This window comes from Delphinapterus leucas, chromosome 1 (genome assembly GCF_059928025.1).
Source record: "Delphinapterus leucas isolate spDelLeu-1000000601 "Yukka" chromosome 1, BTC_Dleu_Yukka2, whole genome shotgun sequence".
NCBI lineage: Eukaryota > Metazoa > Chordata > Mammalia > Artiodactyla > Monodontidae > Delphinapterus > Delphinapterus leucas.
In genome coordinates this window covers 74,554,212-74,573,254 of record NC_143129.1, presented here as the reverse complement: position 1 = coordinate 74,573,254, position 19,043 = coordinate 74,554,212, and the positions used below count along the sequence as shown (strand labels likewise).

At 44.2% G+C, this 19,043-nt stretch overlaps 1 protein-coding gene across 1 annotated transcript; it reads right to left on the bottom strand.

The window, feature by feature from the left end:
* Positions 1-1,640: 1,640 nt before the first annotated feature.
* PEX19 (peroxisomal biogenesis factor 19) lies at positions 1,641-18,610 on the bottom strand. The gene is made up of 8 exons (XM_022559646.3): positions 18,502-18,610; positions 16,973-17,082; positions 16,375-16,540; positions 15,852-15,937; positions 15,475-15,636; positions 14,568-14,744; positions 14,357-14,401; positions 1,641-14,188 (listed from the first exon to the last, which is right to left on the bottom strand). Exons 1-8 carry the CDS (start codon positions 18,569-18,571, stop codon positions 14,105-14,107), a joined length of 900 nt encoding a protein of 299 aa, XP_022415354.2. The 5' UTR covers positions 18,572-18,610; the 3' UTR covers positions 1,641-14,104.
* Between the last annotated feature and the right edge of the window lie 433 nt (positions 18,611-19,043).

The window sequence follows — 19,043 nt, the reverse complement described above, 5'->3', positions numbered from 1 at the left end:
CTGAAGGAAGAGTGCAGAAGGCCCCTGAAAAGGTTACTCCCAGCTGCCAGGCCAGGGGGGTTCTAACCAGTAGGCCAGGGTGAAAGGCTCCTTGTCACCTCTTCTACCGCTACCATCCTATTATAAGTCATTATATATTACCTAGACTATTGCAATAGACGCCTAGCTGGTTTGTGTACTTCCATTATTGCCCTGCTAGTTAAAGGCAGCCAGTGACCTTTTAAAATGTAAGCCAGGTCATATTATTGCCCGCTCAAAACCTCCAAAAGCTTCCCATCACACAGTAAAAATCAAAATGATCAAAAGGGCCTCCAAGGAAGGCCCTACATGATGTGGCACCTATTTCTCTGATTTCATTTTCTCCCATACTACCTAGCTCTGCTCTAGCCCTTTTGGCCTTCTTGTTGTCACTCCAACCAAAGCATGGACAGCCCCAGGGCTTTTGCACTTGTTCCCTCTTCTTAAAATGTTCATCTACCATATCTTTACTAGACTTGTTCTGTCCACTTAATCAGATATCTACCCAAATGCTACTTCCTCAGAGACACAGCTCTTAACTATTCCATCTAAAATTGTACACTACCATCTTCCTCTGTTCTCTCACTCTGCATTTTTTCATACCATTTTTTACCTATAACATTTAACCTATAATATATTTGTAATCTGACAATACTATTAGAATATAAGCTCTATAAGGGCAGGGGCTATGTCTTTTTTCATCTTTTTAACCCCAGCACCTAGGAGGGCTAGGACACAAACTATCTATTGCCCTACCATTCTATTCATTCTTTCATTTACTCCATCAACAACTATTGGATTCCTGCTACGTGTAAGGCCCTCTTCTAGGTACTGAGGCTGCAGCAGTGAACAAAACAAACCAAGATTCCTGCATTCATGGAACTTATTTGCACAAGGGTTGGGAGTATAGGGGGAGGAGAGGGGCACACAGACAATATTAAATTACGAAGAGTACTGTAAAGGAAAATAAAGCAGGGTAAAGTGGGTAACCTGAGTAGGTGTGCTCTTTCACATACGGGGTTCAGGGAAGGCCCCTCTGCTGAGGTAACATTTAAATAGAGATTTGAAGTGAGAGAATAAGTCATACACACTAGGGAAAGAATCTTCCAGGTAGAGGAAACAGTAAGGTAAAAAGACTTGAAGCTTGAGTGTATGGTGTATTCAAAGAACAGCAAGAAAGCTAATGTGGCAAAAGAGCAGGTAGGAAATTAGTTTGGAGAAACACAATGGGAGCCAGATCACTTACGGAGTTATAGGCCGAGAAGGGGACTTTGGATTTTATCCTAAGAGTACTAGAAAGCCATGGAGGGTTTTGAGTAAGAGTGACATGATCTGATTTATAAATGAAGAGATTCATTCTGGTTGATTCTTTGAGAACTACCGGCAGGGAGGCAAAAAAGAAGCTGAAAGACCAGTTAGGAAGCTATTGCAGAAGACCTGCAAGACTACTGCTGCAGTTGAAGTGGTAGGAAGTGGTTGGATTCAGGATGTACTTTGAAGGTGGCAGAGGTGATTTGCTAATAGATTGAATATGGGGTACAAGAGAAAGAGTCGAGATATCTCAGGTTTTTTGACTTAAGCAACAGGACAAATAGTAATGCCATTTACTGACACAGAGCTCAGGGTGGGGGTGGGGGTTCAGAAGGAGTTTTTTTGGGAAAATGTCCAGTTCTATCTTAAACTGGTTAAAGTGGAGATGCCTATTAGATTTCCAAATGGAGCTACTGAGTAAACAATTGAAATATGAATCTGAAGCTCACGGGAAAAGAGACAATTGGTGGTATAAATTGGGGAGCTATTAAGGTATAAATGGCATAGATAAGCACTAGATGGGGAACATTCACTTAGTTAATGTGGAAGAAAAGAGAAGCAGTCTATAGACTAAGCCCTCTAATCCTGAGGCACACCAACTAGTAGGGGTCAGACAGAAAGCCCAGCAAAATTTATTTAAAAGGAGCAGCAAGGAAATAGAATTTAAAAACCAAGAGAACGAGGGATCTTAGAAAACAAAATTTTTAAATGTTTCAAGAAGGGCACTATAAACTGTCATTCCTGTTTGAGAGTTTGAGGCTAAGATGACTGAAAATTGACCACTGGATTTGGAAACATGGAGATTATTTAAGACCTTGACAAGAGGGACTAAAGTGGAGCTATGGAGATAAAAGACTCCCCCTCTGTGGTGTGCTTTCTGCGCTCACTGCTTTGATAGGCACCATTGCTATTACCATCAAATCAATTGCTATTACCAACTCTTCTTTTTCTTATTTTGGGCTTTCCTATTGCATTTGAGGTTGTGATAATCATTACCCCTTCTAGATATTCAATCCCACTGATTTCTGTGACACTACATTCCATAGTTCTATTTATATCTCTCTGACCATTTATTTCATGAGATTCTCTTCCTCTTCATTTTACATTTTTTTCCAAAGTGATCTTATCCATTCTTACAGTCCAAACTACTATCCACATAATGATGACTCCTACGCCTTTATTTCCAAATCAGGATTCTCCTTCAAGCTTTAGACTGGCATACCTGATAGCCAATGGGACTTTTTAAAAAACAGCTTTGGGGGACTTCCCTGGTGGCGCAGTGGTTAAGAATCCGCCTGCCGGGCTTCCCTGGTGGCGCAGTGGTTGAGGGTCCACCTGCCGATGCAGGGGACACGGGTTCGTGCCCTGGTCCGGGAAGATCCCACATGCCGTGGAGCGGCTGGGCCCGTGAGCCATGGCCGCTGAGCCTGCGCGTCCGGAGCCTGTGCTCCGCAACGGGAGAGGCCACAACAGTGAGAGGCCCGCATACCGCAAAAAAAAAAAAAAAAAAAAAAAGAATCCGCCTGCCAATGCGGGGGACACGGGTTTGATCCCTGGCCCAGGAAGATCCCACATGCTGCGAAGCAACTAAGCCCGTGCGCCACAACTACCGAGCCTGCGCTCTAGAGCCCGCGAGCCACAACTACTGAGCCTGCATGCCACAACTACTGAAGCCCGCACCCCTAGAGCCTGTACTCTGCAACAAGAGAAGCCACCGCAATATGCAATGAGAAACGTGCACCGCAAGGAAGAGTAGCCCCCACTTGCCACAACTAGAGAAAGCCAGTGCGCAGCAACGAAGACCCAACGCAGCCGAAAATAAATACATAAAATAAAATAAATAAAAAACAGCTTTGTTGAGATGAAATTCACATACCATACAATTCATCCATTTAAAGTGTACAATTGAATGGCTTTTGGTACATTCACAGATATGTGCAACCGTCACCACAGTCAATTTTCAATCATTTTCATCTCCTCAAAAAGAAACCCAGTCCCCTTTAGGTATCACCCCCCCATTTCCCCATCCCCCACCAGCCCTAAGAAACTAGTCATCTACTTTGTCTCTATGGATCTCCTTATTCTGGACTTTCATATGAATGGAATCATATAGTATGTGGCCTTTTGTGACGGGCTTATTTCACTTAGCATGCTTTCGAAGTTCATCCATTTTGCAGCATGTATCAGTACTTCATTCTTTTTCATAGCCAAATATTATTCCATTGTATGTGTTCATCCGTTTATCTGTTGATGGACCTTAGGGTTGTTTCTGCCTTTCGGCTATTATGAAAAATGCTGCTGTAAACGTTTATGTATAAGTTTTGTGTGGACATAAGTTTCATTTCATTTCTCTTGGGTATATACTTAGAAATGAAATTGCTGGGTCATATGGTTAACTCTATGTTTAATCACTTGAGGAACTGACAGACTGCTTTTCAAAGCAGTTTTACCATTTTACATTCACACCAGCAGTGTATAAAGGTTCCAGTTTCTCCCCATCTTTGCCAATGTTTTTTAAGTTTTTGACTCTAGACATCCTAATGGGTGTGAAGCGGTATCTCACTGTGGTTTTGATTTGCACTTTCCTGATGACTACCAATGTCAAGCATCTTTTCATGTGTTTATTGGACGTTTTTGTCTTCTTTGGAGAAATGTCTATTCAAATCCTTTACTCATTTTTAAATTGAGTTATTTGTCTTTTTATTATGGAGTTATAAGAGTACATATTCTAGATACAAATCCTTTATCAGTTACATGATCTGCAAATATTTTGTCCCATTCTGTGGGTTGTCTTTGCAATTTTTTGATGGTGTCCTTTGAAGCACAAACTTTTTAATTTCGATGGGGTCCAATTTATTTATTTTTTTCTTTTGTTGCTCATGCTTTTGGTGTCCTATCTAATAATTCTTAGCCAAATCCAGAAATATGAAGGCTTTATCCCTATGTGCTATTCTAAGATCTTTATGGTTTTAGTTATTACTTTTAGGTGTTTAAATTATTTTGAGTTAATTTTTGCCTATGGTGTGGAGTAAGGATTGAACTCATTCTTTTCCATGTGGTTACCTAGCTGTCCCAGCACAATTGTTGAAAAGAATATTCTTTCCTCATTGGATGGTTTTGGCACCTTTGTGAAAACTCAGTTGACCATAGATGTATGGGTTTATTTCTGGACTCTTAATTATACTCCACTGGTATCTATGTCTATTCTAGCTATGTGCCATCACCACATTGTTTTGATTACCATTGCTTTTTTCAGGATTATTTTCTTATCCTGAGTCCACTGTGATTCCATACGAATTTTAGGATTAGCTAGTCAATTTCCACAAAGAATTCAGCTGGGGTTCTGATAAGGGTTGCATTGAGTATGGAGATAGGGAGTACAGACAGTCCCCAACTGACAATGGTTTGACTTACAATTTTTTTACTTTATGGTGGTGTGTGTTAAACATTCAGTAAAAACTGTATTTTGACTTTTGATCTTTTCCTGGGTTAGCAGTATGATCCTCTCTCATGACGCAGGGCAGCAGCAGTGAGCCACAGCTCCCAGTCAGCCACGCGATCACGAGGGTAAACAACCAATACACTTGCAACCATTCTTTTTCACTTTCAGTACAGTATTCAATAAATTACATGAGATATTCAGCACCTTATTATAAAACAGGCTTTGTGTTAGCTGGTTTTGCCCAACTGCAGGCTAATGTAAGTATTCTTAGCATGTTTAAAGTAGACTAGGCTAAGCTATAATGTTTGGTAAGTTAAGCGTATTAAATGTATTGGCTTAAGATAATTTCAATTTATGATAGGTTTATCAGGACGTAATCCCATCATAAGTCGAGGAAGACCTGTATGGACATTTTAACAATGGCAAGTCTTGTGCTCCATGAACATGGGGTGTTTTTCCATTTATTTACATCTTCCTTCTTTCAACAATGTTTTGTAGTTTTAACAGTATAGTTTTGCACTTCTTTTGTTAAATGTATTCCTATTCTCCCCCTCTCCCAAGTATTCCATTTTTTTAAAAAAATTAATAAATTAGTTTATTTTGGCTGCGCCGGGTCTTAGTTGCGGCACGTGGGATCTTCCTTGTGGCATGCGGGATTATTAGTTGTGGCACATGAACTCTTTGTTACAGCATGCGAACGTTTTGTTGCAGCACGCGTGTGGGATCTAGTTCCCTGACCAGGGATTGAACCAGGGCTCCCTGCATTGGGAGCGTGGAGTCTTACCCACTGGACCACCAGGGAAGTCCCCTCCCCCAAGTATTCTTTTTGATGCTTTTGTGAATGGACGTTTTCTTAATCTCACTTTTGGATTGTTCACTGCAAATGCATAGGAATATAATTGATTTCTGTATATTGAACTTAAGTCCTGCAACCTCGCTGAACTCGTTAGTTCTAATAGCTTTTTAGTGGCTTCCTTAGGATTTCCTATATCATGACATCTGCAAATACAGTTTCATTTTTTTCCCCTTTCCAATCGCAATGTCTTTTATTTCTTTTTCTTGCCTAATCGTCCTGGCCAAAACCTCTGGCATAATGTTCACTAGAAGAGCTGATATCCTTGTATTGTTCCTGATCTTTAAGTATGATGTTAGCTATAGATCTTTTGTAGTTGCACTTTATCAGGTTGAGGATATTCCCTTCTGTTCCAGCCAATGGCACCTTAACATTCCTAAATAGAACTCACCTTTGCTCTTTGCTCTACCTTATGTCAAACTCAAATCTCTTAGTTGCCGCCACTATTCTCCTGTCTTAGGCTGGATTCCCTAGAAGCAGAGTCCAAGAAAGGAATTCTGTGCAAGTGGTCTATTGAGGGAGTGCTCTCAAGTAAAAGCTGGAATACAGTGAGTGAAGCAAGATAGGAGAGGGGGCAAGTTAGGCAAAGATATGGGTTCAGCAGATAAGTTTAGCCTCCACTGGGAACTCTGCACATAAATGGCACATTTGCCCCACCTTGAGGAAAGCAAGAAGGAATTCTGTGCCCCAGTATCATTTGCTGATAACACAGTTACTGATTACATATCATCACTGATAATGCAGTCCCTATCAGAATCCCATCTGACTTCTTTGCAGAAACTGACATCATTCCATTGGCTGTGGTGTTATCCCTGGGAAGGCACAACCTTCCAGGAGTTTCCAGAAGTTGGTCCTGTTGGCAGAGGGTGATTCTCAAGAAAATGCAGCAGTGAGCTATTAGCAGCCGACACTCACTTCCTGGTAAAGGGGATCTGGACAGGGTACCAACAATGTCTACTACGGTTCACCTCTAGCACCGCTCAGATCCATTTGCTTTGTACATTAAGTTCACTCTCTCTATGCAGTTTCTCCAGCAATCAAGTTAGTCACAATTTCTGGAAACACGAGACGAGTTGCTGCAGTTGGTCCAGAAACTGCAAATGATATTCACCATCTTCCTTCTATGCCACCCATTCCAGATTCATCTCCCTCTTGACTACAACTTCTGTTAGTCTAGATGGCTTACCTAATGGGGTGATCCAGACCTTCATCCTTGAGGGTTCTGGGCCCCTGGAGATCATGCCCTATCAGGCCATAATTGTTTACTTATTCGCAGTTAAAACTGAGTATAGTAGGACCAAAAGACAACCCAGGGATCACATGTGCATCAAACACTTTCCTCCTTGCATTCATAATGTAGCAGCAATCCTACCTCCTCATAGCAGAGTTAATTATCCCAGACAGTATGGCAACTTCTTTCTTTGCCTGATAGTTTGCTGACATTAGGAGCCCAGAGTGACCAGATGACAGCCATACCTTTAAGTTTATTGAGATTCTTATGCGGTGCCTGGTAGAAGCATCCCCACTCTGAGAAACAGGACCTCCAGACCCACAGAATTTAAAGTTGCAGGGACTCCTAGGAAGTACAAATTCCTCAAGTGGATCACTGGAAGTGATGTTGAATAGGGTCACTCCTATTTCCACCCCTTGGTTGCAGAGCCCATGAATTCTACCTCTTGGGGATAAAGCATCCTATTATGGTCATTTAGGTTTATACTGTATTGTGAAGGACAGCACTCCATCCCTGCTGGCACCACAAATGCACCTTCAAAAGGCCATCTCACTACTGTACCAGGTCAGAGGCTTCTGGGTGATAAGGTATTTGGTAGGAACAGTGGATCCCACTGTCATGTGCCTGTTGCTGTACCTGCTTTGCCATTAAGTGGGTACCTTGTTCCAAGGCATTATTATGTAGGACCCAGAGCTGGTAAATCAAACATCTCTGAGTCCTTGGATGGTAGTACTGGCTCAGGCACTTATAAGCAAAGCAAAATATCTATCAGTCCTGATCAGAATAAACTGTTGTCTTTTCCAGAATGGAAAAGGTTTGATGTAACCAACTTGCCACCAAATGGCAGGCTGTTCTCCTTGAGTAGTGGTACTTAACAAGGGGATCAGCATTGTTCTTTGATGCTGACAAGATGGACATTTAGAAATAGCAGAGCTAAGTCAGCCTCGGCTAAGAGAAGAGTCCATGTTAATAGGCCAAAAAACAGCCTCCACCTCTGCCACCGTGGTGATTCTATTTATAGACACACTGTGCAAGACTGGGATAGCTGAAATTTTCCTAACTAAATTATCCTATCCATAGTTATAATTTAGCACCCTTCTGGTGAATACTTTCATAAGTCCCCCTCTCATAAATCCACCCAAATGCTCTTCACCAGACCCCATTTTCCTATCTTGCTCCTTCTGGGCCTCTGACCAACCAGCCCACTGACTGTGAGTTCATGTATATCCTTGCCTCCGGCCACTACTCTCTCCAAAGCGGATGGTCAAGTAAATTGCCTAAAGCCCTACTCATTGAGAGAATTTCCCCTCATCACTGTCTTTCAGGACCACTCAGGAAGAGGCGGTTGAGAAGCAGTAGTCCATACTTGGCTTGCCCTAACATGATCAAGACAAAGCATCCACAAACCAGACCTGGATTTTTTCCTCCTCTGTCAAATGGTTGAAGGAATTCTTATGTTGCCATAGGCATGAGCTAAGAGAAAGGTACTAGTGCAACAGATGCAGGTAATATGGAGGCCCGGGGCCCTTTGTTCAATTTAACTTACTTGTGCCAAATTTGCTTGGGCTTCTTCCAAACTGTACAATTTCCATTTTAATATGTATTGCTATTGTATCCACCCAACCTTATGATTTGGCACATCTAACAATAACAGGCTGTTTATATGGGCAACTGGTCACATAGTCACTTGATATTTTGTGGTTAGGCACTGAATCTCTATCAGGACCTAACAGTATGCCAGGAGATGCTTTGCAATGGTAAAACTTTCTCTACTGCAGGAAGCATCACCTTACTCCAGAACCCAAGAGGTCTGTGCTGGAACTCTCCTACTGTGGATTGCCAGAGAATCCACACACATATTTTCCTACCACAGATACCTCTAGTACTATGGAATTTTCTGGGTCTTATGGCCCAAGCAGCAGGACTGCTTGCATCATAGGCTGGACCTGCTGTAGAGGCCTTTCTTGCATTCCCAAGTTCAAAAATATGCTGCCTCCAAAAGTGGAATATGCCTACCAAGGTATTTTGCTACTTTCTTATGGTAAAAGACACAAGATACAATAACTTATCTTTACTAGAGAGGATGTCCCAGAATGCTCCAGATCACTGGACACCTAAAAACCTAACCAGCATGGCAGGGCCCTGCATCTTTTGAAGAATTTCTCTCTCACCCTCTGGAGTGTATGTGTCTCACCAAGGAATCCAGAATACTTGACACTGCTTGTTCCTCAGATCTGATTAGCATATCCTTAATACCTGAGTAGCATAAGCTTAATAAAGCAAACAAATGTGATATTCTACAGAATATCCAGGTCCTTTTGGACTATACTGTGAAAGAGAGAAAAATTAACATAGCTCTAGATCAAAACCATGAACATAGGGACTTCCCTGGTGGCACAGTGGTTAAGACTCCGAGCTCCCAATGCAGGGGGCCCAGGTTTGATCCCTGGTCGGGGAACTAGATCCCGCATGCATGCCGCAACTAAGGAGCCGGCAAGCCACAACTAAGGAGCCCGCCTGCCACAACTAAGACCTAGCACAACCAAATAAATAAATAAAATATTTTTTAAAAAAGAACTGTGAACATATACTATTGCCCATCACTTGCGATTCCAACTGCTTCTGATTCTTGCTGATTAGTATTGAAAGAATATATTCACGAGATCAGGAAACTTTCTGTAAAAAAGGCCAGATGATACATATTAATAGCCACATAATATATCAGAGGCTGCGTCACTCTCCAGTGAAGAAAATACATCTGGCCTCTTGCCTTCTGAGATGGCCCACACTCTTGTCTGTGAAGCGTGTTTCTCTAAATATATCCACTTTTTACCTATCACTTTGTCTCTCACTGAATTCTTTCTGTGACGAGACATCAAGAACTTGAGCTTCCTTAAGTCCTGACACCAGGAAAGAGAGCTGATGTTTTCTCAGACTAAGTGTGGACTCAACATGTGTTTGCAGGTGAAGTGTCTCGTTAACTACACAGGCCAGAGATGAAGCTTGTCTGATGTAAAATTGGTTGTGTTCAACAGAAAAATATCAAGACCTACTTGTAAGGGCCAGAACAGCTCCTGCTTGCCAGTGGCTGCTTTTCTATTCTATTTCTCAGAATAAATGTATAAAATCATATTATGAAGTTACAATGCAAAAAAAAAAAGTAAGAAAAAAAGAAAATACATCCATCACAGTACTACAATCAGGACTACTAACTGCTTAAGTTTACAGCAGTCCATTGTAGTCCATTACATCCCACCCAATGTTTGCAAGGACCAGAATGGTGAAACTAAATGAGGATATGATGGGGACCAACACCCCTGCACCCTTTTAAGTTTTTAAGAGTGTAACGAATTGCTACCATTTCCCCCAGAATGCAATATTACTTTTTATTTACTATTTTGGCAGAGGTGCGGGTGCAGTTTCAGGGACTTCTACTTGGGCTCTCTGCCAACTACCAAATATGTCCATTCTGATTATCTAGGGAAATTGGAAAAATGACCATAAAGTGGATTTTGGGACCCACTGTGAGACAGACCTGGGCAAGCACTCCATTTATTATCTGACCCTATATTTTCCTACTGTAATTGGGGTGAGGTGGGGCGGGGGGAATGCAGGAATGGGAGGTACTGTGATGGTGCTCTGGGTCCCTGGTATCAGTGTAACGCAGACCCCCTATCCCTGGTTTTCCAACTCAAAAATTTTGGGTAGTCTTCTTTCCCTAGTGTATGGTTAGCTAAGTAAATTGCGCATTCAATTGATAGATTGAGTCCGACAACTGTCTCAGGCCTATAAACTAGGCAAGGAATTGTGACTTTTCATTGAAGTTACTGACCTCAGCCTTCTGTTCAACCATTCCTGGTCACTCTTAATTATATGTAAATCAGTACCCTACTTGACTGTCCATCTATATGGTCCCTAAGACCACCCACGTTCCATTAGCCACCTCCACCTTGACCGTGCTGCCCTTATGGAAATTCACCCACCCTGCTTCTGAGAGTTAAGTGTTGCCATCTGGCCTCTGCTATCAGGGCCAAATGCTAGGATCCTATTAGCCCCACCACTACCAGGGAAACCAGTTCTTAAACATCCTCTTCCATCAGCCTCCACCCACAGAGACAACCACTTCTTAACTTCTCAAACATGCTGGTGGCCCCTTCATTAGTGCCTTTCTTTTATACAAAATTTTCCTGAGGGCTTCCTGAGAAACATAGTCAGCAGGTGGGTTTTCCAGTGAAATATACATTCATTCTTGCATGCATACTTCCTCTAAGCCTTCTGATCATTTTTCATATGGTCTGTCATCTCTACTTCATTTACTGTGGGCCATCGTTTCTCCCAAGCTCCCAAAAAGCCATCTCAACAGCACATTATAAGCACCTCATGGGGCCCCTGCCAGGATGTTCCGGAATCACAGGAACATGATTATCACAGTACTAACTTGATTCTTAATTAAACCATCCAAACAATTACAAATTTGTTTTCTAATGTACAGAATTTTGGAACAAAGGGGCACCTCCTTTAAAGTTTGAGAGCAGCATAAACACTTTACAGCTTAAACCTAAGCTTTGTGATGGTTATTTTAAGCAGCAAAGGAAGGCTAGAAAAATACTAGAAACGTCCTTATAGCGACACATTCTTGCTGAAGAAAAGGTTCAGTAGAAGCAACCCTCACATGGAACAAGGATAGAAATGCATCCCTTTGGCTGACGCAACTGTGGAGAGACTGAGGAGGGCCCTAGAGCAGTGCTTGCTACTCAGGTGGTTGGAAATTTGTACTGGTCTGTGAACAGTTTTTCACCAGTCTGCGACAAGAATGAGTTAGAAATTAAATGTGTTCACAAACCTTTTAGCATTTTGTTTTTTATTTTTATTCATTTATTTATTTGGCCGCGTCATGGGGCATGCGGGATCTTAGTTCCCCAACCAGGGATCGAACCCATCCATGAGCCCTGCAGTGGAAGCTCGGAGTCCTAACCACTGGATTGCCAGGGAAGTCCCTGGCATTTTGACTGCTATAATATCCAAATGCATCATCAGTGGCCTTATCCTGCGGAAGAGGTCTGGTCAGTTTGCTGTTGTCCAACTTGTGTGGTGGGTAGCCCACAGTGTGAACTGAGCGTATGGAACACATATTGGTGGACAAAGGACAGGATACTTATAAAACAAAAAACCTGGTCCTTTACCACAGTTTGAGAAGGACTGCTCCATCTTTCCACAAGTCCTAGAATAATTCAAATAGTATTTTTGGAACAGAGGGTAACCTGAGGTCAATTTGTTCATGTTCAATCAAAATCAAAATGAAAATGAATGGCTTGGGAACAAAACTAAGGTGGCATCTGTTTAGGTTCCTGGCGTAAGCCCTGGCCAGGCCAGCAGAAGTGAGAATGTGTAAAGGAAAACTGGCACATAGCTCAAGGTGCAAGGCCCTTTCGTTCTTCCCTCCTTTTTCTCTTTCCTCATCCAGTTTTTGCTAGTTATAAGGAGAGAATTTTGGCCATTCACGTCCTGTGACCATCATCACAACTCTGCCTGTACTTTCCCATCTCTTGCAGAGGAGAGGAGTCTCAGATTCAGACCCGGGCTCTTCTGTACTTTAAGGTACAGTAGCTGGACCTTCCCAAACAGCCTTAGGCCTTAAGAACATTTCCTTCCTCGCCAATACCACAGAATGTGTGGGATCTTAAGGGGTGAAAAGTCTTAATCCAAGGGAAAGTGACATGTCAGGAGCTCAAAGTGCCACAAATGATAAGTACAAATTTGCTCTGGAAGTTATTTTCTCAGTGCTGAACAAGGACAGCCAGCTGGTCTGACCAGAGTATCCACCAACATGTGGCAGCCAAGGTCTACAGATTCACTGGTTCGCACAGAGAAAAGCAAGGTCAGCTCAAAGAAAAATAATTTAGTAAACATGTTAACAATATATTACTAACATTAATAATAATACTGTGAAATGTTAAAATACAATACCAATCGAAGGGCTTCCCAAATTGAAATATTCGGAGAAAATGAGGAAAGATGGCCATTCAGTCTTCTTTGCCAACTGAGGTGCAGACTGAGCTGGGGAAGGGAAGTGGTGGTAGAACCCAGTAATGCAATGTTATGCTAACATTCCTCACAGGGCAGCTTAGAGAAGCTGAGGAAGATTAGGAAAAGACCTGGATGAAAAAGAGGCTCAATCCCTCACTCAGAATATTTATTAGTCAGGAAAAAGGATCCAGGCTGCATCCCACCCCCCCTTTCCCAAGCTACCTCCCTGAATCAATGAACAGGATTCAAAGGAATCAGATGTCTCAAATAAGCCAAAATGTATCTGGGGAAGAACAGTAATTCATTTCCTAGACCTGACACTATAATTATATACATTTGCCAGAGAGATAGGGGGGCCAGTGAGGGTGGTGGATGGACTAGATGAGGGGAAACAGGATGGGCCCTTCTTTGTCACAGTTTGGGCTCAGAGAAGGGTTGGAATAAAGAGGTATTTAAAATAGAGAGATGAGAGGAGAGGCAGGGGGTAAAGGAAGGTCAAGGGCTGAGTTCACCCAGATCACATGGCATTATAGAAAGAACAGGGCAGCTACTTGAGTTCTCAGGCTGGAACAGGCAATTGAGGACTCTGTACCTGGAGAGAGGAGAATCCCAGGGCTTCTCTTTCAGCCTACTGTGAAAGAGTAGCATTTTTAGATGCAAAAGCCCCCCCCACTTACTTTCCCTTCAGAGAATTCAGAACAGTCTGAAGGCAAGAGGGTGTGGTGACAGACCTAAACCCCCAGCCTAGGCTAAGTTTCTCCCCATTCATTCCCACAGGTGCTGCCCAAGAAAACTATAGAAATATAGAGTCCTAGGACTCTGTCCCTGCTCCCCAGGTCCAAGACAGGGAGTAGACACAAGGCACGAAGACCCTGGGTACAAAAGTGAACTCAGTGTGGCCCTGTATAACATTATTTTGGGAGAGGAAAGAAGGTGCATGCCCCAAAAGGGACACCTTCCTTCACCTGGTAGGTAGCTGGGCCTTTGCTAGCAGCAGAAACCACAATGGAAAGGGTTCACAGAAATGATCTGCAGAACAGACCTTATTCCTAGAAAGACAGAAAAAAAGCCTCAGCTGGTATGGCACAATCTTGGGTGGGACGACAGATGGCAGTGGGCAGACCACTCCTGTAGACGACACTCCTGCCTCAGCTCCCAGTGGTTCTGCTGACTCCAGACGTTCCCCCACAGCTGGGAATCAGGGAAGGAAGCATGTTGTGTTTCACATGATCAGACACTGTTCGCCATTGGCACCTGGTGGGCCCGAGAGATTGAGGGCATCCAGGTCAAAGTTGAGGCCAGGAGGCTGGAGAAGAGATGAAGGGACTCAGATAACTCCTCCTATTTCAGAAAGTTAGAGCTTTTGAAGGTCCATCCCCAGCAGCCACAATTATCACCTTAGGTGAAATCACTAAAGGTTACAAAATACTGGAAACCGGGGCTAAGATTAAAGTATATGAGAAGGTATACTCACCATCTCCCCAGCAAGCTCTTTTGGAGGATGGCCCAAATCCTGTAGCTGGAAAACAAGGAAAGAGGAACAAGAGATAAGACCATGCTATGTGGCCTCTCCTGTGCTCCCTCCTCCACCTTGGCTGGGCAGGGAGGCATCCTTCCAGGACACCTCCTCCACTGAACACGCAAGCAGATGGCAGCAGCGGGCAGACGGCAAGACGAGGCCTTACCTGCTGCATGAGATCCAGCACCACCTCAAAACGAGCCTTTTGAGTGGCCTCACTATCTGTGGGGGTTTCTGCCTCAAACTGCTCACATATTTTGCCCATGACACTGTGTTGTTCCTGGTATTTTTCAAACTGCTCTGGAGGTAGAGATTCTCGGTGAGTCTGCAACCATTCTGGATACTAAGCAAAGAGAGAATGGGTGGGGAGGAAGTAAGTGAACAATGAATAAGTAAGGGCAATAAAATATGAGGAAGAGTAAAACATGAAGGGGACAGGAACATAGGAGAAGGAAAAGCTAAATAAGCGAGTTCAGCATGAGAAGTAGCACTCACTTCAATCAGATCACCTGGCTGTGCTAGCATTTACGGTCACCAGAGGACAGTAAACGTTTTCTGTGAAGAGCCAGATAGTAAATATTTGAGGCTTTAAGGGCCACATATGATCTCTGTCACATATCCCTTCTTTTTTGTTTGTTTTAACAACCTTTAAAAATCTCTTCAGTGACACTATAAGCTCTGTGATGGCAGAGACCATCATTTAAACTACTCTTAAAATTGTTCACAGCATAAAGCCAGTAAATTCTTAGTGAAACCTTATTGGAGAAATTAATGAAGTTGGAAATGCAAGAAAGGTTTATCAGACAACAACAGAGACTTAGACCAATTTACAGAAAACTAGAGCTGAAGGATTTCCCCTTCTACCTTAAACATCCTCAGTATGGTAGCTTTATTCTCTTGGAGATACAACTCCTCCCTAACTCTCCCCCTCCAAATAAATAAAGGAGAAAAAAATAGATGAACCTGTACACTTGAGTTACTCTATCTCTGCAGGCTCTAAATAGACAAAGCAGCTCACAGGAGCTGATACAATGGGGAACAAAGAGGAAAAGCATAAATAGAAGTTCACAAACCTTTTCTGTGATCTCCTTCAGTGATGGGTACAGCACATCCTTGGACAGGAGGTTCTGCATGATACTCTGCATGATGGGGAGGATGGTCCCTTCCCCATCTCCTTCGTCCATGCCCAGCCCTTCCATGGCCTTGGTCAGCTCCTCTTCTGACATGCCAGAGTTCTAGAAAGGACAGGAGGGAGGTGAGCAAGTATACTACCTTCTTGGGATGTTCACCAACCTTTCAGGTGGGAAAGAACTATTTAAACTTGCCTGTAGCAAAGTAGTCAGGCAGGGACAGACTTGAGATGATACCCAAGAGAGTCTGCCTTTTGAGACTCTGCTGGTGAAGTGTCTAGGAGTGGGCCCCCTGTGGTTCCCTATCTCTTCCCCCTCACCTGAAGGTCAGTGGCATTCTTGGCCAGTCCGCTTAATGTCTCCTTTAGGCAAGAAGTGAATTCTTGTTGGGAAGTCGCATCACTACCTAGGAGGGATGAAAAGAGCCAAGGTCATTTAGGATTTTAACTGTTTGCTTGCCTAGACTGACCTGGTTACCAGCTTGGATATGGAGCATTTATTAGTGAATCACTAGCACTCCAAATCTTTGAATACTCTAGGGTTATCTTCATAGTTATTTTCATAAAACTACATGAACTGTGTGTCAGTTTGTTCTCCACAATGACACCCACATTAACACTGTGACCTTTAAAATGGTCACTTTTTAATAATCTTTTCTGTTACTTTCCAACTTATCTCATGCTTTTCATTAAACAGGGTCTCATGCCTCCTCCCATCTCCTCCCCCATCCCATGGCAGTGGTATCATAATTGCTGTCAACTTTACAAAGTTTGGTGTCCTCAAGCAACAATGACCTAGGAGGTTTGCTCAGGCATTTTCAGTTGTCTGGGGCCCCCTCCTCACCTACTCTCCCAGCAGCCTCTGAGAGCTTTTGGAACTGCTCTACCAGGTGGGGCTCTTCCTCAGCCAACTCCTTCATTGCTTTCTCGAACTCTGCAGTGGCTTGGGAAGCCAGCTCGCTGTCAAACAGTTCCTGGAAAAACTTCTCTTGGGAGGCGAAGAGGGCATCCTGCAGGGGAGAACGTGGCCTAAGTGCATCTCTTACTTGGCACCCCACTGCACATGGCCTCTGACAAAAGTCACAGGCAGTGGCTCTGGGAAATGCAGTGCTTCCCTCCTACCCACCTCCACTGGATATTCTGACTACCTCTCTTACTAAGAGCAGCAAAAAGGTATCTGGCCACTGAGGGAACGGTATGGAGTATCACTCCCAATCCAAACATTTAAATCTGCTCTTTTCTTAAAGAACTTCCTTGAGATCCCTCTACTCAATCTCAAGTCCCTGTTTCACAAGGACTGAGGCCTGCAAGAGCACTCAGCAATGTGAGGCCAAGGCACCTCCCCCAACTCCCCTCTGGCCTACAGGGGCCTGCCCAACCTCTGCTCAGAGCTGCATGCCCATTGCCCGCCCCCCCATCCCTTAAGTGGGTGGAATGTATACTTTGGCAGTGTCTCCCGGCGATCTCTTCTGGGACCCCGAAGCATCAGGGGCCGTGGTGGTAGGAGGGGGTGCTGGAGAGGGTTTGGCCTTATCAAAATCATCAAGAGCACCTTCAGAAACAAGAAACACGGCGTGTATTTGGGGATGGATGAGGATGCAAGGCTGGGGGGTTTCCGGGCAAAGCATTAAGAGAACAATCTTTCAAACTGTCAACTTTCCTAAATTTTCTCCTTTTTTTGAGTCTCCCTTTCCTGACCCACCCCTCAATAAGCCTCCCACTTCCCACCCCATTACCTAATTTATTGTCAACAAAGGGGAAGAAATCTCTTAAGGTGGCACAAGCATCTCTCTCAGAGCTGGGAGAAGAGAGTTAAAACTTCTGCAGAGACATCTGCATCTACACAGTGCCTTCCTTGCCATGCTTTAATGACTCCTAGAAATCCCACACAGATATCCAAGGGGAGCAGACAACACAGATGCCCTTACCCCCTGAACCCATTCTGAAGCCCTACAGGGAATAATCTAATCTTTGGCAAGAAAGCTGAAGCCACAAGATGTTTCACCTAGCTCCCCATGGGTCCTGGTACTAGTATGAACTGAGAGACTCCATATTACACTCCATGGGAGGGCACTGAACTCCCTTACCTTCCAGTTTCACTCTCCCTCCCCAAAGCTCTTAGAGCTCCCTCTGGCCTCCTCTCTGCAGACTCACACAGTCACTTAGCACTTCTCACAATTTCTGTTCATCTTTCCGCCTGCCCACTCTGTCTGTGACTGAGCAAGAAACAAAAAAATATTCACCTCTTCCCTGAAAAGCCTCTGTCCTCACCACCATTCTGCTTGCCAGACTCTAAGTGTAAGGGGAGGGCAGCGGCCCCACTCTGGGCAAGAAACAGGGCTAAGGAGGAAAAGTACAGCCACCCTCTTTTAAGAGGGTGAATTGTCTTCCCCAGAGGCCGTCTCACCCTGTTTTTCAAAATAATGGGAAGGGAGTGTGTTTGAGCTCTGACATGATGAAAGAACTGGAAAGGGGCCTGGTGAGAGAAAGGTGAAAGGACTGGGAGAAGGAAAGGCGTGTCTTCCGTGTTAAGGAGAACAGGACAGTGCACAGAAGGACGCACTTCGGGCTCGCTAAGAGTTAATGGAAGCAATCCGTGGATGTCCGGTTCGCGGCCCACCGAGGACCGAAGGCTGCTGCCGGCGGGGAGAAAGTCAGACTTTAAGAACTTACTAATCTAAAGTAAGGGGAGTTTGGAGTGGGATCGTGAAACATCGTCCTCTGGGTTAGTTTCCCCTCCGGCAAGGAGATCAACGGTCTGGGCCGCTCAGGGACCCAAAGCGAGCTCCTCAGCTCCCGCCGCGAAGGAGAGGGTGACCCAGAGATTATCTCGGGGGTCGCAGACTCTCCGCCGCCGACCAACCTTTGGAGAACCTCTCCTGCTCCGCCCCAAATACCTCAGGTTCACCTAACCCCCTGAAGGGATCCTTACACCCGCCCCCTTCGGGCCTTTCCCATTACGGGTTCTTACTTTCCAGAAGCTCTTCCAATTCCCGGTCGGCTTCAGCCCCAACAACTCCATCCTCCTCAACCGCGGCCATCTTGCCACCTCCGCCGTGCCGTAGGAGGCAGGACTCTGCGCCCCACCCCCCGCGCCCTCCCCCTCTGCCTCGTGCAGCCAATGGCATTGTTGGCCCGTGCCGGGCCGCCATTTTTAAAGGGACAGGAAGCTGAGATTTTTTTTTTTGCTTTTTTTTTTTCTTCCCCTCTTTCTCTAGGAACGTAGAACCAACAGAGGGGAACTTACTGTTACCTTCTGCCAGGTTTCTTACTGGCTTGGCCTCCTTTCTTTCAACTGCCTGCATTACCTGGCTTATTATTTCTTCCTGAACTGTGGGTAGGCCAAATTGGGACAAACTGCCTACGAACAACCAGAAGCTGTGCATGTGTAATCAATAACGATAGTTAACGGCATACCCAACATGCTAGTTTCCTCTCACTTCCCTCAGTATTTTACTCAAACGTCATCTTCTCTGAAATGGCTTATATGGCCTCACTAAATACAATTGCAAC